The 22398-nt window shown below is 36.3% G+C and overlaps 1 protein-coding gene across 1 annotated transcript in view; it reads left to right on the top strand.

Annotated features, from left to right (window-relative positions):
• Window positions 1-17843, top strand: part of LOC148955429 (transient receptor potential cation channel protein painless-like) — a 79246-nt gene extending 61403 nt beyond the window's left edge. Inside the window, exons 2-5 of the mRNA XM_089102225.1 lie at window positions 8953-9671; window positions 12026-12823; window positions 15763-15943; window positions 17035-17843. Coding sequence (XP_088958351.1) covers window positions 8953-9671; window positions 12026-12823; window positions 15763-15943; window positions 17035-17460 — 2124 coding nt within the window. The 3' untranslated portion in view covers window positions 17461-17843. The remainder of the gene's footprint in view (window positions 1-8952; window positions 9672-12025; window positions 12824-15762; window positions 15944-17034) is intronic.
• Window positions 17844-22398: the final 4555 nt, after the last annotated feature.

Genomic DNA, 22398 nt, shown 5'->3' with positions numbered 1-22398 from the left:
TTCAGTCAACACACACCTACGAATGGCTAAGAATTCCAGCTCAGAAATGTCAAAAAAATAGCAACCCACACATCCCAAATCATAGGTTTCAGACACCACACACCTACGAAAGACTAAGAAATCCGGTTATGAAAAGTCGGAAATAGCAAATTACATATCCCAAATCATAGGTTTCAGACAACACTCACCTATGAACGGCTAAGAAACCTAGCTCAGAAAAGTCAAAAATAGCAAACTAGTCATCCCAAACTATAGGTTTCAGACAACAAACACCTATGAAAGGCTAAGAAATCCAGCTCAGAAAAGTCAAAAGTAGCAATCCACACATCCCAAAACATAGGTTTCAGACAAACCACACCTATGAAAGACTAAGAAATCCAGCTCAGAAAAGTCAAAAAATAGCATACTATTCATCCCAAACTATTGGTTTCAGACAACATTCACCTACGAAATACTAGAAAACCTTAGCTCAGAAAAGCCTGAAATAGCAAACTATACATCCCAAATCATAATTTTCTGACAACGCATACCTATGAAAGGCTAAGAAATCCAGCTCAGAAAAGTCGAAAATAGCAAACTACACATCCCAAATCATAGGTTTCAGACACCACACACCTATGAAAGACTAAGAAATCCAACTCAGAAAAGTCAAAAATAGCAAACTACATATCCCAAATCATAAGTTTCACTCAACACACACCAACGAAAGGCTAAGAAACCTAGCTCATAAAAGCCTGAAATAGCAAACTACTCATCCCAAACTATTGGTTTCAGACAACATTCACCTAGGAAATACTAGGAAACCTTAGCTCAGTAAAGCCTGAAGTAGCAAACTACACATCCCAAATCATAGGTTTCAGACAACACACATCAACGAAAGACGGGTGCTCGGGGAGAGCCTTTGAAGGTCTGTGGGTCCCTTGAGGGTCGGTGGTCCTTTGGGAGCTCGGGGGGACCTTTGGGGACCGAGGGATGGGCTTTGGGGGTCCGGGGATGGCATTTGGGGGTCTGGGTGGGCCTTTGGGGGTCTGGGGGGCACTTGAGGACCGATTGGTCCTTTGGGAGCCTGGTGGACCTTTGGGGGCCGGGGGAGGGCCTTGGGGGGCCCGGGGGGCCAGTTGGGAGCCTGGGGACATTTGGGGACCGGTGGAGGGCCTTTGGGACCCTGTTGGTCGTTTGTGAACACGATGGGACTTTGGGGGGCCCGGGGATGGCCGTGGAGGGTCTGGGGTGGGCCTTTGGGGGCTCCGGTGGCCTTTTGGGAGCTGGGGGGCCGTTTGAGGGTCGGGGGGGGCTGTGGGGGGCCGGGGGGACCTTGGGGGACCGGGTGAGGGCCTTTGGGAGCTTGGGGGGCCTTTGAGGACCGGGGGCGTCCTTCGGGGTTGGGGTAGGAGGATTGGAACCCTTTGGGGTTGGGTTAGAGGACCTCACAACACTGTTCAAATGAAACTTGTGTATTATAACGACCACAGAGTTTCACCATTAAATTCTCTTCTAAAATCACTTCAAAAATCTTCTTTTAAAATGTCTCTATCTGTTTCGCCGAAATAGTTCCATAACCTGTCTAAAACAGTTTCGCCCAAATAATCCCTAGACGCAAATTCAGCGTGTTCCTTTGTTATTGGCATCTCTGTGCTAACGCATTTCAAATTAATAGGAAACCTTCTCGCGCGCTAAAACAATTCATCGCTGAGATGTTTCTTGCCTAATTGTTTCCAAGGCCTTTGGTTATTAATATCCTTTGGAGTTCGACCAGTAGAACTGTTCCCGAGGCAAAGACATTAATGACTTGGATCTATTCCTGGAGCAGTACCTGTCAGACATTACTAAACTTTGCCCGGAAACAATTTGATTAATGACTGACAGCAAAGTGAGAAAAATACTGTTTTTCCATTCTCACTGACAAAAACCATGAAACATACATAAATTGCTGTTGACATCCATGAAAGTGAGAAAGTTTCTGTTTTTTCATTCTCACTGACAAAAACCATAAAACCATCCATAAATGTGACAAAATTCCTGTTTTTCAAATTCTCACTGACAAAAACCATAAAACATCTAGTTTTTTCAAATTCTCACTGACAAAGTCCATAAAAACATACAAAAATGTGACAAAATTCCAGTTTTTCAAATTCTCACTGACAAAAATCCATAAAAAACATCAAATAACTCGACCGACACACATAATCATCCATGAATTATGTAAAAAAAGTTATAGGTGGCAGCAGGGGTGCCACGTGGGGGCTTTAGGGTCACCTCTACTTGCGTATTTGTTTGAACCATATAGTGACCTAGTTAATTATTAAGTAAATTATTTTTCTAATGAAAGCTGAGACGGTATCCTATCAAGGTGGTATCCAGAGGGAGGGGGGGGGGGGTAGGGAGGTATTACATTTAAATAATAATATCTCTTAATTTTTTTATTGAAAGCAGAGATCCCAAAAAATTTGTTTTTTTTTAATTTAAAGCAGAGACGGCCTCCTATCAATGTGGTATCCAGAGAGGGGGGAGGGGGTAGTGAGCTATCATATTTAAATGAAAATACCTCGATTTTTTTTTAAAGCAGGGGTACCAATAGGTTATTCTTTTTTTTAAGCAGAGACGGTATCCTATCGAGATGGTATCCAGAGGGGAGGGGGCATAGGGAGTTAAGTCCCAACTTAAAAAGAAAGCGTCTTGTGGGATAGATAAGGTGAGCACTCTACACATCATTAATGGAAGTTATCTATTGGTGCGTCACCTCAGCCTTCTCATGCAAATGATATTTGTTACAGGTATTGTTCCATCCTCGTTCTGCATTGGTGATCTGTCTCCGATTCCCAAAAAAGGGAAATCTGAGCTGCAATGTTCCTCTTTCCGTCCCATCATCGTATCTACTACGACATGCAAACTTTTCGAGCTTCTTTTTCTTGATGAGTTAAGACAGAAATGTTACGTTCCCCCATATAAGTTCCGTTTTCAGGCTAATCTTGGCTGTTCTCATGCTCTTACAGCAGTTTTTACTGCCCTCGCCGACGCTGAATCTTCGGGAGAAAGTATGATCCTCGCCAGACATGACGTTAGACGTGCGTTCGATTCCTTAATTCATTCGTCCATGCTTCTTCATATGGCAAGGCGAGGCGTAAACCCATCAGTTGTCCGTGTTCTCAGGGATTTATATAGGAATCTAAAAGTGCGTTTAAAACTTCCATCTCGTTTTTTCCGTGCAGTCGGCTCTTCATCCTTCCCTATATAATTACATTAATTCTCGTGTGAGGCCAAACTCTTCGATTCCCTCGAATATGCTTGTGAATCTTCAGTACCCCATCCTCGTTAAGAAAGGGACTAGACAGGGAGCTATCACTTCTCCAGCCCTGTTCAATAATAGTGTCCTGGAAGCGCAGGCAAAGTGTCTTCCTTCATGCATTCTTGGGAGAATCGATATGTCTCTTATTTGTTATGCTGATGACATCCTGAATCTCAGCCGTACGATCCAGCGCATTGAGCGGAATTTCAAAATCCTCAAAGATGAATATTCAAAAATCAGTCTGTCTTTAATCCTTAGAAATCCGAAGTAATCCTTTTCAATTGGCGAAATCCCTCTACTTCTCTTATAAATATAGACGATTCTCTTGTTAAACCCTCAGACCATATTACATACCTGGGCCTCCCAATCGGCACATCTATAGGCCACATATGTTGTTTGCTGATTTCTCACGTTTAGCGTAAAATTATCATCTCTTAATCTGTAATCATAAAAATCAAACTACGTTTCAACCGTTATATTCTAGCATCCATTTACAACGCCACAGCCCTTCCTCATCTGCTTTACATTGCTCCTTTCTGGAGATTCTTTACAGTTACAGATAAAAAGCACCTACGATTAATCTTCTTCAGATTTGCTAAATATCTTCTACATTTGCCCCCTTGGACAAGAAACCGTAAAATTATTCATTTGTATAAGCTATCTGACCCTAATATTAGCATTAATAAATCTGTATCCCGTTTTCAAAGTAAGTTTACAATTTGTAAACTTACAAATTGCGATGTAAGATTAAAGAGCGATGATCAACAATTTGTTCACAATAGTTTTTTTATATTAATGTAATGCATATAGTCACTGTTCGTATTAATGCAATGAAGAGTTTTCTTTTGTCATGAGTTTGAATTTTCAATGTGTTTTTGTGTCCTTCTTTTTCTTCTTTTTTTTCTTTTTTGTTTTCTTTAGTGATTACTCCGTCTACTGTACCTTTTATACCTTTTTTTGACGGGCAATAAATGAATAATAATAATAATAATAATATTTAAGTGATAGTACCTTGATTTTTTTTTTTATTGAAAGCAGGGATGCCAAAAGGTTGAAAAGTTGGCAAAAATTAACAAAATTTTCGTGAGTTATACTTGACACAGCACTTGCATGGTTTTATCGTTCAAAGGGAAAGGGGCATATGCGTCCAACCCGTTTTATTTCGTCTTATTGATGAAACGGGTTTACTTTGAAAACATTCATCTATAAGTACCAGGCAGATTCACACTAAAACGAATTGGTGTGACGAAAGTGATATCGACATCCCCACCTAGCGTTGCGCTCGAGTCACTATGGCGCCCTTGGTCCAGTGCCCAAGTTACATTAAAAGGACAGGTCATAATAAAAGCTTTCAATTTGGGAGGTTCAAAGAGGAATCTTTGACAGTCTTATGACCTTAGGGTACTAGATGTTGCAACGTTCTTATGTATCTACAGTGGTTTAAAAAGTTCGATCACCCCACAAATAATTATTAAAAATATGCACAAATACAACAAATGTAACATTTGTAATATTATAAGATTTTTTTCAAAGCTTTGAAGAAAAGCAAAAAAGGCTAAGTACCCCTAACTCTGCTTGTAAGCTATTTTAAAAAGAAACTTTTTGGATATTTCCATGGAAATGACCACAGAAGAAGCTTTGAGACTGGGTGGGAATGAAAGAGGAGTCTTTTGACCACAGCGTATTTTGACCACAGGTGACTTATTGTTGCGACTTTCTTAAATTTGGTAATTTTGTGAGCATTTGGAAATCAAAGCTTAAACTCAAGAACTGATACTAATTGTCCTAACATTTCGCTTGGATTAAAAGTGACGAACTAGGATGAAAATCTCAACATCTTCCTGGAGCTAGCTCAGTCTGCATATTATTTCATTTAATTACATTTAAAACGGATGAGCTTTTCATTTTTTACGTAAGAAATAGCTGGCACTTCATTTTTCTTCATACCGAATAAACCATTAAGTGTTTTTTGTTTCATTGTAATTGAAGTGTTCTCATGTGAAGTGCTCATTGTGTAGTTTTAAATTTGGTAAATTTACTCCTTTTAGATGCAGTTTATAATTTGACTGATATTAGGTATTTATCAGTTTATAATTTGGAATGAATCCCCAAAAGAAAAAATGAATAATATCCAAAAGAGCAGCCAAAAGCAATAAAATAGCAGCAGTTCAACCTTAGCCTACATGACATATTCTATAAAGAAGCCAAAAAAAAACTTTAAAATGCATTTTTTTTAATTGTTATTAAAAACAATTTTTTAATACAAGAAGGCTTTTTTGTAATCCAAAAGAGCAAAAAAAAAAAAAAAAAAACAATCAAAATAAAATTTACCCATTTCAAATGTTTTGAAGGTGACAAAAAAGATAAAGGCAAAGGGCATGATGAAAAAATTAAGCTTCTAAGCTCAAAGTTATATTCAAAGTTTTTACCCAGATAACTGACAAATTTTGTGATACGGTAGTTGACGTTTTGTATGCAGTAATACTCGATGAAAAAAACTACCAATTTTGATAATTATTTATGTTAAGAATGCATAGCTAATAGATACTTCAACTACTCGTATTATGCAAGGGTTCTGAAACGCCACAGCTATTTCGTTTTTACCAGATTTCTACTTATCTCGATGAATAACGAAGAAGACTAGTTTCCAGCCAGCGACTTGTGAATTTTTGAACTGAATAGGCTCGAATATGTTGTAAATTTAAACTATGGTTTGAGAAAGACTGATGAAAATATTAATGTTTGCGGTCAATATTGATCGCGCCGCCGACATCTTACCGGCGGCGCGGCGTGGTGCGCTATTTTTGGCCCTGCCACCGCCGGTCTTCCCTCATCAGCACGGCGCCGGGATCTAATCTTAACAGAGATTTCACCTCGCTAGCTTGAACTGTTCCAACTTTTCTTGCGTATTATATTTCAGATACAAACAATAAAACTTGTTTCTTTCTTCAATGCTTTCTATTACTGCATTATTAATCCATGGTTTTCTAGTTTTTTTTTTCCTTTTCTTAACAATTTTTAACGGGCAACAAGGTTAAACTGTGAAAGGATATTTAAAAACTTAACAGAAGCGACTGAAGGTCTTCCTTTTCTTCTGAAAAATGACCCCTGATATGCAACTAATAGCCGCTTGAAATCTTCCAACTAGCCGGCTTGATTTCCCTTATTTTCATTCCTTCTCGACTTTGAGACTCTTGTTTATTCCAGGATTTAACTGGAAAAATTATAGGAAAATAATCAGATCCCCGCATCATCACAACATCATCAAAACAAATAAATTCAAAATTCCTTATACAAAAAAATTATAAATTAAAGTTGCCGAGGACTCAGTTGTTTTAGTTGGAATTCCAGCTGTAGGAAACTAGATAGACGAAATCATCAAATTGAAAAAAAAAGAAAAAAATGAAGATTCACACCACTAATATCCAAGTTACTTGCTCTTATTCGTGCCATAAAACGTTCAAAATTGTCAAAAAACTCTTCAGGACCAGCAGTAAGAGGCCTGCATGCCACACAAAACAAAATATTTTTGTTTTCTAGTTACATCTCTACTGTAAGAGTTTCAATCTCACCTTCCATCCAGCAAGTCAAATCGTCCCTTTCCATGTGGCAATTCAAATGTGAAAGATGCAGCGATAAATCGTTCGCTCATAACGTCCTCATATTTATTATATCGCAATGATTTTATATTTGTATCTGCAGTATCATTTGAAATTTTCGACGCCAGAAACTTATCACCTTGAAAAGGGTTATCTTCAAACAGCCAAGGCTAAGAATTATGGTCTAATTCATTACTTTTTGACGACATTGAATGTCATAATTCGAACATGCAATCAACAATTGAAAGACGGTTATCAATTCAGAATTTATATAAATTCTGAAAAAGTTTGAAGTTTTGAAATTTACAGCAAAGTTTCGGAAGAAGAAAAAATAAATGAAAAAATAGACAAGTAAAGACTAAGACATCTCTTCGATTGATCAAAGTCTACTTAGGGTATTCTCACTAGCACGGTGGACCAAAACACGCCCTTGATGAATACAAACATATTTGTTTCTGTATTTATTTACGAACTGTGTTTAAAGTACCCCGCTGCTGATGGGTTTAGCTCCATAAACAGTTTTCACAATCACTTTGTCACCGAATGTAACTAGTACAGGGACAACTTTATTAGGTTGAGTAGAAACTCTTAAAGTAAATCAGTGCACTTTGCATAAGTCTGTATCAGTTATTTTGGTGAGTGTCATCTTTCCTCGACGAATATCCAATATGGTCTGTGGCATAATTTCATTGTTTTTAACGTAGATGCTTTCTTAAATTCAGATCAAACCGCCAGTTAATAGTAAAAAGGCGTAATAGTAAAACTCCCAATCAAAATTCAGATACGAACGCTATCTAAAGTTATGTTTAAGGAGCTTTCAAGTGGTTTAACTTCATTTGTCGTACGATGTCTCTCAGCTGAACAACGCAACAATACTGTGGAGCTATAGCTTAACTGTGAAGGCTTAACTTAAAGCTATGAATGACACTTGTTTCAAAGAAGTGGTCAAATTTCTTGCTGTAGCGAAGCCGTTCGATCGTAAGCCTGTTATTCCTATTGAAAAGATCAAAGATTGGCAGTCAGTCTACGGTCTACAGGTTCAAGACCCCTCTAAATCTGACATGCTACGAGAGCTAACCCACTACAGTACAGACAGTACGCCCAATAGACGAAGCTGCCCGTCCCCCCGAAAAAGCCGAGAAGGAGGAATGGCAATTAGTAAAAAACTATCAGTTACCTTGTTTTGTTATTTTAACCATATAGTCGAAATTTCTGAAATTTGTTTATAAACATTTTGAACAAAAGTTCAAGTTAAATGATTAGAATAGCTTTAAAGGATATAAACTCCGCATTTGAGCCATAAGCTAAGCCTTGGCTATTCCCGAGAAAAGCTTTGTGATAATTCGTCGTAACACAGTAATTTAAAACTATATCTAATAGATAATTATTAATTATTATGAAGTCATGGTTACCGGTGCTGGGGTTTATTTATATTAAGTTTATTATTTGATATGGAATGTGGGCTGTGAGTTGAATGTGGTGTCTTATTTTCTTTTTTATGATGTATACTTGTATTTTTTATTATTATTTATTTTGCATTACTTTTATAATATTATTTATTTTCTCTTCTAAGGGTTCTAGAGTATAACTCACTGTGTACGCACTCTCTTTATTTTTTTTTTTTGGCTGTATAATGTATTATAGTGTTATAATGAGTGAAATTAGTTTGAAAATTAAAAGAACTTTAACTTGAACAGTAGAAAAGGATCAAAAGGGCTGTCCTGCACTTTTGTCGTAACTACCTTAACAGCGAATAAAATGTCATGTTCTTTTTTCGTTTGACCTTTTTACTTAGTAATGTTTGTCAGACAGAACCAAGTTATAACAACAGGCTTCTCAGATTAGCGACTTTAAATTTCCTTTTTTCGATCTACCATACCTTCAGCTCCACGAAAATCGATTTTTTCATTTGTGTTTCTCCCGAAACGTAAAAAAGTGCAGATACAATCGTTTTTTACTATCAACCAGTGAAATGAAATGCTTTAACGAATAAATCTATTTTATATCGCGAATTTCATTGTATTTTTTAGTTTAAATCGTCTGAATTTATTTTTGCTTGTCTTTCAGGATACTTACCCTCATCTACTTAGAAGCGACTTTGGACTCGAACAATTTAATAATAACACACAGTTGAGTGAAACAGAGCTAGCAGCTGACCTTATGAAAAATATTCGAAACAACAATTCAGATCAATGCCGTCAAATCATAGAGTTGGCAGTAAATTCAAATATAAATTTAGATCTTAACAAAGGAGTTTCAGATGGCGCTACGTTCCTTCAAACTGCATGTGAGATTGGCTTACCAGAAATAGTAGACCTGCTGGTAAGCACTGGTGCTAGTACAGAAATTACTAGTAGCGCATTGGATAAAAAGCCTATTATGCTTGCCTGTGGCACGGGAAGTGACAAAATTATCCAAACCCTACTATCCAATGGTGCAAATATAAACCATATTTGTCCTGATACACGACAAACGCTATTGCATGAAATTGTTCAACAGCTTTCAAAAAATCCCAAAAAATATCTAGGATGTCTGAGAACTTTATTAGCCTATAGAAATGAAGAATTTCAAATAAATGCTCAGGACAACTCGGGAAATACCCCTCTTCATTACGCTGTTGCCAATGGCTGTGAAGAGGCAGTCCTATTGTTGCTGAGAAATGGGACAGATATTGCAATTAAAAATGTATGTGGCAACACTCCTCTTCAAAGGATGCATCCTCACATACTTAAAGCATTTTTGGATGAGTGCATTTCTGCAGGGAACAAATCTAGCCCAGGAGCAAGGTACGTTTAAATGACTGTAAATGTACAACTCTTTATATTAAATAAACAACAATTTAATTTTATCAATTAGAATTTGCTCAATTCTTGGCAGTGGCATAGCCTAAGATTCTTCTTAATGGGAGGCGGTGGCAATTTTAGGCCTCTTCCTTCTTTGAATTATTTAAACTATGTTAAGTATGTGCTTTTTCAACATGTATAATGGTCGCTTAGTAAAACAATTTGATAGCTTTCTCTTAATTAGAACTACTGCTTTTCCCCTTCAGCGTTTTCTACATCAATTATCTCGGAATATCTCTCAATTCTCTCTAATTTCTAGCAAAATGCCTTGTAGCATCACGGCTATAACGCAGTCAATTCTTTTTGTTTTTACTAAAGTGTACTTTTTTGTTCTATGTAATAGTGCCTGTTTCTTATAGGCCTACTCTCTATGTCGAGACTTCTCTGTGTCCGATTTCTTATTTTGATCCACCTATTCGCAAACTCTGCCATTTTTTAACTTGTTTTAGGATTCTTTTATTTTAAGTATGTTTTCAATTCTGTGTGGGTATTTTGTAGAAATTGTTCCTTCACTGTTTTTTCTACTAATTCCTTAAGCTTTTCTTGTAATTCATCCACATCATCTATCATGGTATATTTACCTAATTCTAGCTATTTTCATTATAAACATGTCAGTCTGTATTCAAATTTGCTCCAGGCTTCTGAATTTCTTTTTGTTCCATTTCTGAACTTTTGACGGAAGTGTTGAATTTTTTTGCATAGTGCCTCGGCAAAGCCACATAGACAGTTTGTGCCTTGTGATTTAGCTCAGGCTATATCATTTTCACCCATTGTTCCTCCGGCCACCCATTCAATTCCCTATTTTTTAGTTTTTTTCCACTTTGCTCTTCATGGATTATAGCTTTCGTATCCAATTGATACCCGCTCATACCACCGGGTGTACTTCTTCCCCGACTGCATTATTTCTGTATCCATCTATGTCTCCCTATATAGGCATCCTGTTTTTGGAAATAATTCTTTTTGATAATGGGTTTTAAGTAAATCGCACTTTTCATGTGCCTCACTTAGGGATCTTATCATCTTTATGGAAGATGCAAACACAGAAACGGGGTTACGGCTGGCCATTTTACCAACTGACAAAAATTATTTTTCAATTAGTGGTGAATTGTCTTGAATACTTCTACCGGGAGTTCCGTAAAAATACAAATCTGAAAAGACTTTTCTATATTTTACAGCGGAAATTCTTCTCGAGTTAATATCTAACTCAATTGCGTCTTCTCTTTGTCTGATTGGCCTTGACCTTGTTTTTCTATTGGATTTGTCAGGAATAAATAAAAAATTCAGCTAACAAAAATTATTTCAATTCACAACAAATAAATTCCTCAAATGGTCAAATTTACTTCCGGTAATATATTTTCTTTTTCCCACTCTTGTGAAAAAATTTCAACGTTCCACTTAATTGTCTGTATTTTACAAGCTCTGTAGTCGCGGTATATTTAATTCCTTTGAATTTATATTAGGCGAAACCTAGCAAACTGTGGGTAAAGCATACTGTGGGTAAAGCATACTGTGGGTAAAGCACAATCCAAAAAAACCACCACCAGTGTAGTTACCTGGTGCCACTCAGGTACGTCACTCAGCGCCACCAGTACCACTACTGATGGTACTAGAGTATGGTATCTTGATAGAGCGGTCCCACGGGTTCTACGAGTTCCTTCTCCTGATATTAAAACAAGTGTGGGTACGACAAGTGTACCTTCTTTTAGTGTGTGTGTGTGGGAGAGGAGGGGGTAAGTATCACACTATTCGACTCAAGGTGCCAGGACCTGTGCCAACAATAATTTCTGTATAAATATCTCTTTGGATGGAAATGGGTTTTCTAGTGGATATTACAATGACTATAACTTCCAATACTCTTTCCTCAGCCCTACCAGGGTTCGGGAAAAATAATCAATATAATCGTAGAAAAGACATCTCACTTTCATTTACCATTGTCCACTCCAGTATTAACACGCTAAACTCCAGATGGCAAATAATTATTCAAACAGTATATATACAGAAAAGAGGTTAGGTCGCCTCTTTCACCATCACGCAAACGCCGTGAGTCAACAAAATGTGCCAGGACTCATAATTGCACTTGCTTTACGCATAAATCATATTTCATTGGCAAGATTTAGCTAGATAAAAATAAAACTTCAATGCAAACCAATCTCTTCCCTCATGCAAAATTATTACATTCAGAACAGGCTAGCCTTTAGCCTCTATAATTTATGATGATCGTTAGTAATTAGTTGTATTATTATTATCAAATTTGCATTTCTGTATAGTAAATTATGCTCTTTTATTTTACTTTCTAGCAACTTCATTTTGACTTACAACTATTCTTTCTTGTCGTCAAGTGTTGCACCAGCCGTAGCGTCTCCAGCTTCCTCAGAAGGAGCCGACATGATCGTCATTACAGAATCTCGAAAGACTTCCAAAAATTCGGAAATTGATATATTACGTGAAATAGCAGTGACTCCGCGCCTCCAGCCATTGCTGCGACATCCTGTGGTCCGTAGTTTTGTTGCATTCAAGTGGCATAAAATTAGCTGGGCTTTCTGGCTCAACTGTAGCCTTTTCTTTGCTATGATAGCCCTGCTTACAGGCTATGTTTTGGTTCTGAAACATGAAACTCATGGTACGGGTGGAAATATTACTAGCACCAATTTTCAGAGAAATGAGGATATAGAGAACGACGGAGCCGTAAGAGTGCTGTTAGGAGTTGCCTTATCGATCTTTGCTGCTGGACTTTTTTTAAGGGAGCTATTTCAAATGAGTATTGACTTTGATCGTTACATACACAGTTTTGAAAACTACGTGGAGATACTGCTCATTTTTTCTGTTTCAGCAATGCTTCTAGCTGGAAGTAATGCAAAAATTGCTATAAACTTTGCTGCTATCGCTATAATTCTAGCATGGTTTGAGTTGCTACTCCTAGTAGGCCGCTATCCACGGCTTTCAACCTATGTGGCTGCATTTGTGACAGTTCTTAAGACATTTACAGTAATGCTGATTGGATATTCTATTCTTATTATTGGCTTTGCTCTCAGCTTTTTTGTACTTGGAGCGTTTGATGATGAAAGTGACGTCTCCACAGCTCAGGGGATATCCAGGTAATTTAGATCCTGTTTCCAAGTAAAAGCTTTTGAAAAAACATGCTCGCATTTAAAGAAAATCAATCCTCTCTTGAAAACTCGTATTTATTCGTTGGGGGTAGATAGATAGATAGATTTTATTTTATACAAATATGAACAACACAAATAATTAAATAAAGCCAACAGGGAGCTAAGCTCGAAAGAAAGGCTAACAATTATTATAATGAGTTCAAGTATACCAAAAATAAAGATAAAGAAGATAAACCAAAAAACATCATAACATATAGAAGGAGAAGGACAAAGGAGGCTACCCCAGCACGGCAAAATCTAAAAATAATTCTAGGAAACAAATTATCAAAAAGAATCACCCAGTCATCAAAGGTTAATAATATATTCTACTTATTTAGTCTTTAAAAGTGATTGGCTATTTATATTTTAAAATTTACTATTTAATTTTAGCCTATTTGCTATAGAAGGGATTTGGTATCTTATTAAAAATTTGTCTCTTTCACAATTAACCAAAGGGATTCCATACGCTCCAAAACGAGCATATAGGATAAAAGCGTAGCGTAGGGGATAAAAATTGAGTTTAGGTCAAGGGGTGAAGATACGGAGGCACAGCCTCAAAGAGGGAGACCATGCCTACTTCATTTACTGAGAGGCGAATGTTGCTTTGCTCTTAGCGCCTTTAGTTACAAATATATTTAGTCAATTTTAGTATCAAACATCTTTAGCCCGTGTGAATTCAGCTAAAGTACTATTTTGAATCGTAAACAGTATAAAAAAAAAATCATTGGTATTAATCTAGCCTGATGAGACCCTTTGCTGTCAATCTATGAAAATATATGATAGTAGGGAGGCCTAATATCTTTTTAAAAGTTTAGGAGGGTAATTTAGCTGATTTTTAAATTGTTTGCAATGAGAATATCAAAAAAGAAAGCATTTGAAAAAGATATTTTTCAAATTCAAGGCTTGGGAGAGCAAAAAATCTAGGAGGAAAAATCTACGGAGGGGGAGAGGGGGTTTCAATGCCATCCCCTACCAATTGATACCACTTGTCAGACCAACCTGTTTTTGAAGAACTTTGTTTTGTCTTTCTAATTCATGAGAGAAACTGACGATAAATATTTGGGCTGGCTGGTATTGGAATATATAGATGCATTTTGTTTTTTACTTTTGATTAAATAAAAAAACAAGTTTTGAAACGAACAGAAATTAATAAGTATATGAAGGGGTTCACTCGCTAGTCGATACCTCGCTCTTTACGCTAAAAATAGAATTTTGTTCAAATCACAAACCCCAGAATAATAACGGCCGGTTAGTTAGAATAGATATCTCTGTTAAAAGTACAAAAAAACCTTAGCGTGAAGAGCGAGGTATTGATTAGGAGAAAAACCCCCTCATATACGTAATAATTTATGTTCGTCTTAAGTTTTAATGTTGCTCCTTACTTTCAGTTGAAAAAACTTTTTTTTTAATTTAATTTCTGGTCGTATTTTAAATAATGCTGGGAAATCCGGCACCCCCTTCATAGAAATGTCCCTTCCCCCAAGGAAACATCCTCCATGGAAAGATCCTACCACGTTACAAGTTGCCCTCCAATTCTTTTTGTCACTTAAAAAGGACACTAGAACTGTTCCGTTCGAATGAGCCCTCTCATGATATTCTAGGACTACTGGATTGATACGATCACCCCTAGGGGAAAAAAAGGCATCCGTGATCTTTCTGGCAAAAAATACAAAATTCCACATTTTTGCAGATAGGAGCTTGAACCATCTGCAATAGGGTTTTCTGTTACGCTGAATCTGATGGTTTGATTTTCAATATGATCACTTTTCGGGGTGTTTCCCCCTATTTTCAAAAATAAGGCAATTTTGTTCGAGCCCGTAACTTTTGATGGGTAAGACTAAATTTGATGAAATTATATATTTGAAAACAGCATAATTAGAGTTTCGGTTACTATTGAGCCGGGTCGCTCCTTACTTGCAGTTCTTTACCACGAACTGTTTGATACTGTCTCTTCGTCCAGGGGCGTCGTTTGGGGGGGGGGGGCATGTAAGGATCATAATTTGGAGAAAAAATTATTGTATAGCTCATACCCCTTGACTAGCCGGATATGGACCCCTCTCCTCCCCCCCCCCCCAATAAAAATGCTGGAAATTCGCCCCTGTCTTCGTTGACTGTTTTAATTAAATTAAAGATCATAAACTTGTTTAGTCTTAGAATTTAAATCTTACTAAATCCTAGTTCTTTAATCATAAGACGTTGTCGAAAATTGTTTTTCCTTTTTATGGCACCTGAATTAAAGTATCATTTTGACCTTATCCATTTACTCTTAAGAATACATCTGGACGACCAGAGATTGGTCGTTTAGGTTAAACCCAACCAATTGTCAGTTTATTATCTGTTTATTTGTAACTTTATTTTACTCAATATTAAAACAATTTTTAAAACAACGTTTCCGTTAAACAATTAAGAATTAGTTTTTTATGTTAAAATTAAATGTTAGTGAGTTTTAAAGAAATAAAGAGAATCATGGATTTTAATAGAATCGAGAAAGGAGGACTCCTGAACTATCTTTCCAAGGACCTTTTGTATAGTACTAAGTGTCGTATATTTCTTGCCATGAGTCGCTTATAGAGCCTCTAAGAACATTTAACAGCTTTTTTTCGGTTTTGTCAAACGGGTAGGCTACTTTGCGAACAATCTGTACTGGGAAAAGAAAAGGTCTTTAAGATAAGAGGGAAGATCTTTAATGTGTTGGTCAGGAAGGGGTCGAGATACTACGAGGGCTTCACTCATACGGGGCTTCCGGTTGCCCTCTACTTATAAACAGTCTGCTAATTTTTTTTTCTGCCTTGCCTTTTTCTGAATTGATTTCAATTACTCACGGCCACTTAAAGTGATACAGTTCTATAATTAAAACTTTACCAATAGTTCTCCCTTTTATATTTTAGCTCTATATTGCGCTGTTATGTAATGATGACTGGCGAACTGGATTATCAGGGACTCAAGTTTGACGAAAAGCCCATTGTTACAAAAGGAGTGTTCCTATTTTTTATCTTTTTGGTGACAATAATATTAATCAACTTGCTGAATGCTTTGGCTGTCAGTGACACACAGATGATTAAAAATAAGGTAAGGAGAGGTAACTGATTACCTCTGTAATAGAAGAGGTAACTGATTAGCTACCTGTAATAGAAGAGGTAACTGATTAGCTACCTGTAATAGAAGAGGTAACTGAACCGCTCGGAAGTAAAATTGATTTCTCTACTTATGAGAATATAAGATATACAACGGATAATTTTTAAATAGAATGTAAAATGTTTTTTTATTTTAATATGACAATCTGTTATTTAATTTTTTTTTAAATAAATCAATTAAATGTTTTATTTTAATATCTTAAGTGGGCAATTTTTTGCATATTTTTAGGTGTTTGCTTGCGTGATTGGGTATGCCTTTGGAAATCGACCAAAAGAGTTGCTTTGAACAAGCTGGGAGGGAGAAGGTATGCTCGCCTTTGTGTCGACTTCATGTTGTTTAATGTTGCAACATGTTTATAGAAATGTTATGTGTTTAAACATATCCATTTCAGTATGGACTTTGTTCAATTAATTATTGTCCAAAAAAATATTGTATTTAATAACCAAAGTACTAGTCATCGACTTTTGCAACAGCCTGTGCCCTACTTTAGGGTATATCCTTATTCCTTAGAATCGTATTTTCGTACGGGTAATACATTACTTAGGCGTTACAACCTAGAAGTAGAATGAAACAATAGATTGAACCGATTTGGGTCCCGAATAGACCTGACGTAGTTATTCAGAAAGCTTACAATTTAAAACGAAGATAGATTGAATTCACGTGTAAAGTACTTCCACGAACCAATTATTCGTCACACTTAAATATATGATCTTACTTTCTTTTGGTAAGATTTTTGCTTTTAATTATGCTTAACCGCTTTATCCTTGCGCCGAAATAAAAGGGCGCATATCACATTGTCAGACTTTTAGAAGCTCACAAAAGAGCAACAATAATTTTACAGCAAGGCCACACAAAGCTAGCAATAATTACTGCAAGGGCAGTGAGTTTGGTTTGTAGTTCAATAGTAACGCAACTTGTCGCATAGGCCACCTCTATGAAAAGCTTTTGTATGGTTGCACAATAATTTTTTTGTTAACAGCTAGAGTTTAGTTTATTCTGATTGAGTTTATTTCTTCTATTTGTAGGCTGAAATTGTCATTTATGCCAGTCATATAGAAATGATCAGCTACTTCGAATCCATGTTTCTTCGCCGCCCATTCCAGAATCTACGCAGGAAGTACCCTTCTTTCATCAAATGTTTCAATAGATTCTACCAGCCAATTCAACAGATACTAAATCCAAGTCGTGTATCAGTTTTTAGCAAATGCCTGCCCTTTCAACGTTACACTGTCTACCCAAATCGTAATCCAAAATCCAAGCTCTCCGATGATGTCCTTCACTGCAAATGTCATAGTGATTACAGAATTGATGCAGAGATATTAAATGAGTCACTTGATTTACTCAAGGATACTTCTGTGGCAGAACAAAGAACTCGTACGGATGTAGAGGAAAGGCTTCAGAATTTGGAACTAATGCTTCGGGATTTAATTAATATGAAAGTGAAAATGTAATTGACACCAAATTTACTATACTTGTATTAACTGAGATATGATTATGATGGACCCTATTTAATCCTAGACACATGTAAAAGCTGTAGGGGGTTGGGGCTTTGGGTCTATGCTACCAGTGGAATAAGCTTCTAACAATTCTTCAAATGACTTCTTTTATTTTCCATTTAATGGCTATTTTTCCTATTAGATTTAAAACGCCCCACCCCCTCCCCCGGTGAGACAAATTCCTATGTATGACAATTATTGTTTAAATCATGTATTTATTTCATGATTTAAGAAGTACTATATACTCATATTAATACTTTTAATAGCTTTAGTTGTATTTAATAAACATTTTATGGGTTTTACGAATAGAGTACTGATATTACTAGAGGAAGCAAATAGTCAATGTTAGGACAGTATGTAATAAGTTAAGTATTTAGGGAACATTGTTTTTATATACTTAACTTCAACAAAGCTCGCGTTACAAGAAAATATAGCAGAACCTTGGAACTTCTACAAACTGCTGACCAAAGTTTGCTGCCTAAGGGTTTAAATCCGCCCTTTTTGTTGAAGAAATTATGCTTATGTCTTGATTTTGAAATAGGACTAAATCCTATTCCTGCTCAAAATCTGATAGTATAACATCAAAGATTGCTATAAACTGAAGTAAATTAAATACCTCAATTTTATTGGAACATCACCCCAGACAGAATGACTAAAGCGAGTCCTTTGTACCAGGGTCGAACCTCTAGGGATCCACAGTCGAAGCAAAAGCTTGCTATTTTGGTAGCCAAGAAACATATATGTATCAAAACCCGAAAAGGACGATTGCTAATTTTGTGGATTAGAAAAGTCCATAAATAATTTCTTAGACCACACTGCCTTTTAATTTAGAATTGAAACGAAAAAATATATTAATAATGGTAAATTTTTTTTTAAGACAGTAAAAAAAATCTAATGCAAAAATAAGATGTATATATTGTAGAATATATCGATTATAAGCAATATACTCAAAACACAGTGACACAAATACTTTGCCATGTGCCAGTAAACAGTCATGAAAATTATGCTTGAAGCTCTAACTGGAGATTTGGCAAATTCAACAGCTCTCTGCTTAAATATCATATTGTTTATTTTTGGTTCATTAAACTGATATTGTTGTTGTTGTTGATAGTGCCCCCGAGCTACTGCACACGTGGCATAAGCAACGTATCCAATCATTCAGCCCTTCAAGACTTTCGCAACAATATCAAAAGCTGGGACTAACAGAGGGCTTTCTTTAAGACGACCAGGGCAGATTCTCATCTTAAAATTTCTAAGGAAACTGTCAGTGTCTTCTTCTTATCAACAGAGTAACTAAACTTCATCCAGCATTGTATGTAGAGTTTAAATCTACATCAAGTATACATTCCATGTCAATATCTCTAATAAAATACTACAAATCAATTGGATAAAATTATGTTATTCAAATTGGTCATCCTTATGAAATTTCTCAATATTTGGACAGAATGTTTTCTGGCCCAAAAAGGAGAGATAATAAAATACACCTTAGAGAAAAGGCTTTGAAACACAAATACTTAATACAAGCATTCTTCATATATGTACGCTGTCTGTCAAATGTTCTACGATACATTAAAATGTGGCGTACATCATCATATATACTACAAACATCAGAAAGCGAGGAATTTACACAGCCCCATCTAAACAATAAATTTCTAGAACGGACTTGACCTGTTCTCAGCATAAAAATTGCAACTATTATAGTACGAATTGGGTGTATCAAATCTACTGGAGGAGATTTAAAATCATATAAATTCAAAATGGGGTTTTGGGAATGGTTAGCAAATTCATCACTATCCCTTTCAGCTAGACAATTTTTAAAGACATCTAGATATTATTCAACAGTATAGCAACACTTGATCCTGCAATCAGAAGCAACACCAATCTTTGCTAGTCTATCTGCGTGTCCATTCCAGGGATACCAAAATGGGCTGGTATTCAAGTCAACAAATTAGCACACTCTAGCAGTTTAAGCTCTTGTGCAACAGTCTCAACATACAAAGCACTTTTATTCAACACTGAGAGAGAACCAGAACAAATTAAATAAAGCCCTACAGGCAAACCTTTTTTAATATAATCATCAGCCTTAACAATTGCCACCAACTCAATTGAAAAATAAACAATTTTTCTCTTATTTTAAAACTACAAGCAACCTTCGGCCTTGATATCGTAAAAGTGCAGCCAAAGTCAATATTAGTCTTAGAGCCGTCAGTAAAAAATTTCAGTGTGTCCAGTCCACTGGTCAACCCAATTAAACCAAATGTTTACTAGTTTCTAATCTAAGATCATCAAGTCTCTCGCCTAAGGATGGAATAACCTTGGTTAACCTTCCTAAACCCTTAATGCTATTACTACCAACATTTTCAAAATTGTCCACCTCTGGCAGAGGGAGGCCACATTGGGTTGAAAAGGGAGTCCATTTGTGGGTAGAAGAGGGAGTCCAATTGTTCACCTCGGGCAGAGGGAGGCCACATTGGATAGAAGATTTTGCCATTCGGTAGAAGAGAGATACGTTCCTGGGGAAAATGAAAATCCAAATAATGGACATCAATAATTTCTTCTTTAACAGGATCATTCGGTTTTATAATTTTCTTCAAAAAATATTGAGCTTCCAGCTTCATTTTTCTTGTTTCTGGGCAAGTTAATCCAAGTTCTAAGTATATTGCAGGGGTAGGTGTAGACTTCAGACAGCCAAGAATTTTCCTAGCATATTGTACAGGGAAGAATCCAATTTTGCTAGAATAGGCCTTTTTGCCTCCCCATACAATAAACAGCCATAATCCAGTTTACTTATGATGACTATTTCACCACTTTACTGGCAATTTGAAAAGGTGCACCCATTTCATTTACGCATATTGCATTTATAAGGTTTGTCCTGCTTTTGAAGGAACCAATAAGGTAATTTATGTGGTGGTTGCAAGATAACTTCCTATCCAGCACAAAGCCAAGGTAATAAACTCAATATGGGGTATAATCTGTGAATAGATTGATACCCTAGGGGGGGGGGGGTAATATCCTTCTCCTTGCTGAAAAGCATTACGGCAGATTCGCATGGCGAAAATTCCATATTATTACCCATTGCCCACAATTCTGGATGGTCATGGCCTTTCTGCATACAGGATTTCACGGTATTTTTATATCATAAGATACTATTTATTTTCAAAAAGCTATCACAAGCTCTAATAGAGCGGACTTTGATTCGCACGTCCATTAAGTGAAAGCAAAACAAAGAAACAACTAATAGAGCAAGACAAAAGTAAAAGAAACATCAATCAGGCATGATTATGGTCAGTAAAATTTTTACGCAGTCCAAGAACTAAAATGAACTTTATTCAATTAATGGTAAAACAAAAACAGTGGGGGGGGGGGATAAAATGATAATACTTTATTGCAAACAACTATCACATGATTATTAGAAATTGTTTCACCAAGGAGTTTAACATGTTTTACCAGCATTTCGGGTGGGATATGGTCTAGGAAAACTGGAGTGGATTTCAAGAAATTTATCGTCATTATATTTGATTTAGTGGAATTTACTTTTATATTTAAATTCTTAGCTTCATGCAAAAAAATGGGTTAGGATTTCAAGGGGGTCACTTTTAATATTTCTATGACAAACTTCAAGGATCGACAAGTCATCCACATATTTGCACTTTTGGGGTAATTCCATACCGATTTCATTAATCATAACTAGAAATAAGAGTGGCCCCAATAAGGTTCCTTGAGGAATTCTACAGTAAACAGAAAGGGGGTGAGATAAAATATTTTCGTATTTTATAACTTGTGATCTATTTGAAAGGAACGATATAAAAATATTTACTATGAGAGGATCAAGTTCAAAGTTATCCAGGAATAAGCGAATTATGATGTTGTGGTCAACGAAGTCAATCACTTTTTGGAAATTGACTAAGACAAGGTTTAGCCAAACACTTGGTTTCTCCAGGTTACTTAGAAGGGTATGTACCAAGTGCACCAGGTAATGGGTGGTGGAAGTTTTCCTCAAATTACCAAACTGTTGGATGTCAATCCGTGGACTAATTTGAACTTTAAGCCAATCAACGAGGAAAAACTGGAGTGAGTGTAACGGAACGTACGCTGGCGAAAGTCAGATTAGTAGGTTTCTTTGGGACAGGTGTTACAAAACCTTGTTTCCAGCAACTTGGGAATTTGTAAGTGCTTGATTTTCTAAGCTTTAAAATTTTATTCATAACATCAGAGGGAGATGGAAGTATTGGGAGGAATAGTTGGACACAAGCCAGTGAAAGGGGGGATCTTGAAATTGTAGTAAGTGCAGTGTCATCTGCATAAATATACAGCTTACTTCCTAGAACAAGATCAAAATTTATATTGCTACAATAAGCTAAGAACAACAATGGACTAAGCACACCTTCCTGACTGAGGCCTAAATTAGGTCTGCTCTGAACATCAGACTTAAGATTTTCTATTTTAACATCTATATTCCTATTTATAAGGAATCCCTCATCCAGAACACAATATTCTTTGAGAGAATAGACTTAGCTAGCTTTGAAATCAACTTAGCAATATCTACCCTATCGAAACCTCCCTTCATGAGCATAGATGTATGAGCAGTTGACCACATAAGGAGACATCTTAAGAAAACAATTCTTACTTCATAATATGCACACTAAACATAGTTAATATATTATACAGCAGGAGAACCTTTATCTCCATTTCTTTTCTTGTTTTTCCAGTTATTCAACAAAATTCATCAATTTCTTAGAACCTATATATTAGCAGAGTATGTACCCCCACCCCCTAATGTGCAAATGTATACCTAAAATTGCATATTGAATCTAAATATAAACTTCATTTGGATCACAAATGAGCTTTACCCCTACCCTCATGATGTGGAAATATATACTCTGATTTGGATAT

Source organism: Artemia sp. Qi Xiang Cuo, chromosome 2 (assembly GCF_049724085.1).
Source record: "Artemia sp. Qi Xiang Cuo chromosome 2, ASM4972408v1, whole genome shotgun sequence".
NCBI classification, from domain to species: Eukaryota; Metazoa; Arthropoda; class Branchiopoda; order Anostraca; family Artemiidae; genus Artemia; species Artemia sp. Qi Xiang Cuo.
This window is presented reverse-complemented; position numbering and strand designations above follow the sequence as displayed.